General features: G+C 40.2%; 1 protein-coding gene across 1 annotated transcript in view; it reads left to right on the top strand.

Moving 5' to 3' along the window:
- LOC139745125 (UDP-glucuronosyltransferase 2C1-like) overlaps window positions 1-5,222 on the top strand; it is a 100,791-nt gene extending 95,569 nt beyond the window's left edge. Inside the window, exons 3-5 of the mRNA XM_071655544.1 lie at window positions 2,993-3,108; window positions 3,691-3,910; window positions 4,829-5,222. Coding sequence (XP_071511645.1) covers window positions 2,993-3,108; window positions 3,691-3,910; window positions 4,829-5,222 — 730 coding nt within the window. The remainder of the gene's footprint in view (window positions 1-2,992; window positions 3,109-3,690; window positions 3,911-4,828) is intronic.
- Window positions 5,223-6,000: the final 778 nt, after the last annotated feature.

Below are 6,000 nucleotides of genomic sequence, written 5' to 3' on the forward strand. Positions count from 1 at the left end.
TTTATTTCCATCAAACAAACATTGAATTCCTCTTTATAGAATAATAAATGCTCTCTAACATTTCATAAAGTTATGTCTAAGTATCACGCAAGAAGTGTTTTCACCAGGGAACTCTCCATACAACACCACTCTCTAGTTAATACAGTATATAGTGAGACCACTACCCTGCATCTCCCCTGTAATCAGCGACAGGAGGAGCCTCGACCCTCCATACTGTTTTACTATGAGACTGATATCACATTATAAAAGGGGTTTTCCCCTCAAGTGCTGCAAGGTATCATGTCAACTTAATTGCGTTGAAGAAAATCTCAACATTTTAAAGTCATTGCTCTCATCAAATATCAGCAAAAGAGGAAGTGTTAAAAAAAAACCTCTCTTTCAACAGAGGGTTCATGTGCAAGACCTTTGACCTGTGTACTCTAAACACAAGTTTGAGGAGGGAAGGGGGCAAGGAGGGGCGCTCCAACTCTCCTTATATTGCACCACTCTCCTCATGGCACCACTCCCCCGAATCTCCTCCGCTGCTGTGGTATGTTATGGCATGCTAGAACATTAGAGCCGGGGTTTTCCCGTCAAGTCCTGCCAGATGATTAATCCCGTTGAAGAAAATCTCAACATTTTGAAGCCATTCCTCTCGTCAAAATATCAGTAAAAGAGGAAGTGTTTTTTAAAACCCCCACTTTCAACAGAGGGTAGGAAACCTTTGACCTGTGTACTCTAAACACAAATTTGAGGAGGGACGGGGGGAGGGTGGGGCGCTTCAACTCTCCTTGTGACACCACTCTCCTCATGGCACCACTCCCCGCATCTCCAGTGCTGATGTGGTATGTTATGGCGTGCTAGAACATTAGAGAATGGGTTTTCCCGTCAAGCCCTGCAAGATAACCATGTCAACTTTGACCCCGTGGAAGAAAACCTCAATATCTTATAGCCACTGCTCTCATCAAAATAATATCAGTAAAAGAAGAAGTGTTTTTACCCCCCCCCCCCAAAAAAAAAAAAAAAAATCACTTTTAAACGTTTGCAGGGCCCAAATCATGTAGTTATGAATATCATTTGGACCTGTTTACGCCAACTTTTGATGGATTTTCCCATTTCTAGCAAAAGGTGTTGCGTTCTATTTCTTAATATCCTTTAAGGGCATAAAGGGACAATTTTGTGGAATGCATCTTTACATAAACTGGATAATAAAACCAGAGCAAAGAAATATATTACTTGGAACACCGATTTTAATATTCGATGTGCCCGCATACACACTATAAATACAGACCTCTCTGACATTGTATAACTTCATAAATAAGGGCAATGTTGATATAAACTTGAATTTACTATCGAGATACACTGCATCGTCACACAAAGTATATCTTACACGAAATTTGTCATGATTGGAGGTTTGCTGCTCCCCATCATCGTCGGTTTTTTCCAAAGGCAGTTAAGTGCTGCTCCCCATCATTGCCGATTTTCCAAAGGCAGTTAAGTCAGGAAAGGCACCTCAGCAAAATAAAACCGAAATGAGGGAAACGGTTCTTTTGTCAGTGGCGATGAATGATTAGGGCCTACACAATCGTCAATGTCAAAGCACCTGAATGTACTTATCAAGATGCACATAATCGGGTGTTACAATACAATACATATCTTATGACAAACAATACAATACAATGAAATAAAATACAAGACGATGCAGTGAATGTTTGATACGCTCTTCCCGTTAGGCTCAGGGCGCTTACAACATGGCAAAGAGAGAGAGAGAGAGAGAGAATTTTTTCAGGTTTTATGAAAAAGATGTAAGGCTCTGTTAACATGTGATATAATTATGATTTGATTTGATCTATTGTTATCTGTCGATCCGAGGAGCGCATTTGTGTCATGCCATATACAGCGCCCCCACAATGTCAGTTCAGAGATGCACGCGTCATCCCAAACCTGGCTGGCTCAAAATACCAGTGATGAACTCATCATCCTGTCATTGACATCATGCACCAGCGATTTTTGAAGGTCTGTAGTTTGAAAAACGTTCGATAACCCCAGTTGCGCCCAGTGGCTGCACCATGGACCTACTATACACACATGGACTATGAACGAATGTCTTTCTTTTATCCGACCTGCATCACATCCACCTGATTATGTGCATCTTTGCTAGTAACAAAATTTAATTATGGTAATATTGCAGATATTTTGTATGTATTATGCAAATTAGATGTTAAAGTTCATTTGCTTTAATAAGACCCGTTGTTGTTCTTTTTTATTGAGGATTTGAAAAATATAATCCCACCAGGTGATACATGCTATTGAATGAACTGCATGCACATAAAGCTCATGAAGCCTATATACATAATTGAGATTTGCACACCAATCACAATATTTGCATTTATTTTGATACCGCCAAGAACGGATTCTGGTTTTTATCCAACCCTCAAAACCTTAAAGTCTACATATCTAGTGTTTTAACTTCCCTCTCCAGAAAAAAAAAAATATGTATATATATATATATATAAATTACTCTTCCAGTGTTTATCTGCATAATTCAGTCATAATTTGCATGATTATGAAAGAAATATACTATTTACCACATGACAAACGTTTATTCCTCAACTTGCTATTTCCATTCTATGTACAAAGATTTCAAATCACTTTTTTCCAACTCGTTTGAAAAAAAAAATCCAGAAAATGCGTGTCCGAAACTGACAATTTCTGTGGCTGGGCAGTTAAGATCGGTGAATTTCGCTTGGGAACCAGAGTTTTCCTATTAACTTGCCTCTCAACAAAAAAGAATTTAACAATTACTCTTCCAGTGTTATTATTATCTGCATATTTCAGTACTAATTTGCTTAATTATGAATACAATAATTATACTAGTTACCACCTGAGAAACGTTTATTTCTCATATTGCTCATTCCATTATGTGAACAAAGATTTCGAAATCACTGTTTTTCCAGCTGTTTGCAAAGAATTTCTACAAAATGCGCATCAGAACGTAAAAATTTGCGCGCGTTTTTGCCGCCATCCCACAACTCATCGTCTGGCAGATGAAGGAAGAACCGCCAGCCTCGCTTCAGCTTTCGAGCAACATCAGAATCGTGAAATGGATGCCACAGAATGATCTTTTGGGTACATTGCACAATTTAGTTCGTTTTCTGAACGCACGTCAGGGCCCTGTGTCATAGAGCTGGTCGTAAAGTTATGCATCATTTTACGAACGACTGGAATGTAAAGTGTCATATATCATGTTTCAACACTCCCACCCCTACGTTTTTAACAAAGTATGACGTTACGTCAATATTTCATCTACATTGGGGCCAAAAAAAAAAGGCTTTCAACTAAAAACATGTGTTAGAATGTAAGAATAATCATTATCATCTACAAATTTCAAATTTAGCTATTGAAATTTAAAATGATTATGAAACATCTTGGCTTTCCATACTTTAGCAGTTAGTAGGGTCGTGCGTAACTTTACGAACAATTCTATGAAACAGTGTCCAGGAGTATTCCCCCATCAATGAGATTTAACTTCCCCATCAAATGTTATATCCCTTCAATCTTTCAAGGTCTTTCTAAAGGCAATGATATAAATAGATTCATGCTGTCAATAAAAGATTCATGATATCGCTATCAGAGCCTTCTTTTTCTTTTGTTGGATTGCTATTAACACTATAAACAATGTCATATTTTCCATGACTTGCAATAACCCAGGACACCAAAGTCTCAAGGCGCTTGTCTTTCACGGCGGCAACAACGGCATGTATGAAGCCCTCTACCACGGTGTCCCGATGGTGGTCATGCCGCTGATCTACGATCACCCCGACGTTGCCGCGCGCGTGGTCGATCGCGGGATGGGCGTCGTCGTCGACTTCTTCTCCTTCACCAGTGAAGAACTGACGCTCGCCATACAGACGGTTATCAATAATTCAAGGTTAGTGTACTAATTTCCTCAACACATGAGAAAGAGTCAGGGCGGTGAGTTGGCTCAGTCGGTAGCGCGTCTGCCTCACGATCACGCGGCCCGGGTTCAAACCCGAGTCTAGACTGAGCAATGTTGTGTGTAAGCATACCGTCCCCTCTAGCAAGAGGCAAAACACTCGATCCCTCGGATAGGACATAAAATGGAGGTAATGCACTTAAATGATCCCGCTTCATTCATTCATCGCGAGAACAGGGTGTTTAACCCGTTGAAGTGGTCCCACCTCACATCTAACTGGACCCCATGGAAGACCAGCTTAACGTAGCTGAATATGGGCTATCCAGCCATCTTCACAGATGGAAATGGACAGACAAAACAAAAGCAATCAGGACGGTCTGAATAATGTATTTGTTAAGAGACTATTAGGAGATACGCTTTTCTGAATAAAAAAAGAAAATAATCATTCTTTGATATTGCTAACGATGACACAAATTTTCTTGAAACGCCTTAGAAATTCTACAATTTTGGTTTTCAAATTATACACTGTTTCCCGTTCCACTATAGATATCTAGCAGATGCTGTCTTCTGTAAGATGTAAATTACGTGCAATTGAAGTTGAGACAATACCGTTGAAACTCAGAGTATCTTTTTATCAACATTATTTTTATAATAATCTATCCATTCATTCACTCATTTACATTGATATGTCGTTGTAACTCTCTCCCTCTCCCCCCCCCCCCTCTCTCTCTCATTAGCTACACATTAAACTTATGCCTACATAAACGTACCTTTTTTATGTTTTTTTTCCCCTAGCAATTCATATATGTTCAGATCAGGGATTGTGGTTTTACCCCGTATAGAAATACTTGCTTGCCAATCTAATAGTCGATATCTTTGCCGATTTCCACCCCATTTGTCCATCTATTGCAGCTACCGGCATCACACTCAGCGCGTGTCTGCCATCTTCAAGGCTCACCCTCAACCGCCGCTCGAGCGGGCGGCGTTCTGGATCGAGCACGTGATGAAGTACGGTGGCGACTACCTCCGCTCGTCGCGCACCGACCTCTATATCTGGCAGGTGTACTCGCTCGACGTCTACGCCTTCCTTCTCCTCCTCGTCTACCTCTCCTATCGCGTTCTAAAATTCTGCGTGGTGCGACGATATCACAGGCACTTTCTTGCAGCCATCTTTACTTGTTTGAAACTTCCACTGAGATGTCTTTCCCCGCTGGGTCTTCGCCATGTCATCGGCAGTAGCATCGGGTGGGGCGTGGCGGGAAGACTTAGAAAGAGGTGGACATCTTCTAGCGTCGTTAAAGTCTGACAGTCACGTTCTTTTCACAATCGTTATGTCGCATCAGATGGTAGCGGCAGCCTTTGAATAATTACCTGTTTAAGTTTAGTGATTTTCATACACTGCAAAGCAGTTATTTGATGTCGTGGTATAGTTCTGTTTTATTCATCAGTTAATCGTCCTCTTAAAGTGGTTCTTTTTAATAAACTCCTGTTTATGCATTTAATTTCACGGACATTTTAGCCACACTGTGAGTGTCTAATTCCCAAAAGACTAGTCTATGAAGTCTGTGACTTTGCGCTTTTTGGGGTAACGAGAACATCATTACTCGTGACGTCATTATCATGACGTCATGAGTAACGATGTTACTCATGACCAAGACCGCCATTCTGACTCACCTACAAGACTATACACCCATGCAATAATAATTAACATCAGAATATTGTCGCATCGATCTTATCGTTTTGCCAGTATTTAACTCAATTCGTCCGAATGTGTGTTGTGTTCAATTACTGCCTTTTATCGAAAATGACCTTGCTATATAGGGATAAAATATTAGCCCTGAATCGTAGTTGTTCAACTTCATGTATAATGTAAAGAAAAGAGTGTGTACTTACTCGTTATTCTATCGCGTAGAGAGAGAAAGAGTGACATGACGGTTTCAGCTTCGATATCTGAGACCTGATACCAACCGTCTCTTGGTAGTGTTCAGAAAAAAACGTATTTCTTTGTTGTATAGAATAGGAAATCTAGTGTTGTCACTGGAGTATATAAACATACTGCTGTATGAGATGTTATTTTCGCTATA

The sequence above is a fragment of the Diadema antillarum genome, unplaced genomic scaffold (genome assembly GCF_040938485.1).
Source record: "Diadema antillarum isolate AM-2024a unplaced genomic scaffold, OU_Dant_1.0 seq00001234_RagTag, whole genome shotgun sequence".
NCBI lineage: Eukaryota > Metazoa > Echinodermata > Echinoidea > Diadematoida > Diadematidae > Diadema > Diadema antillarum.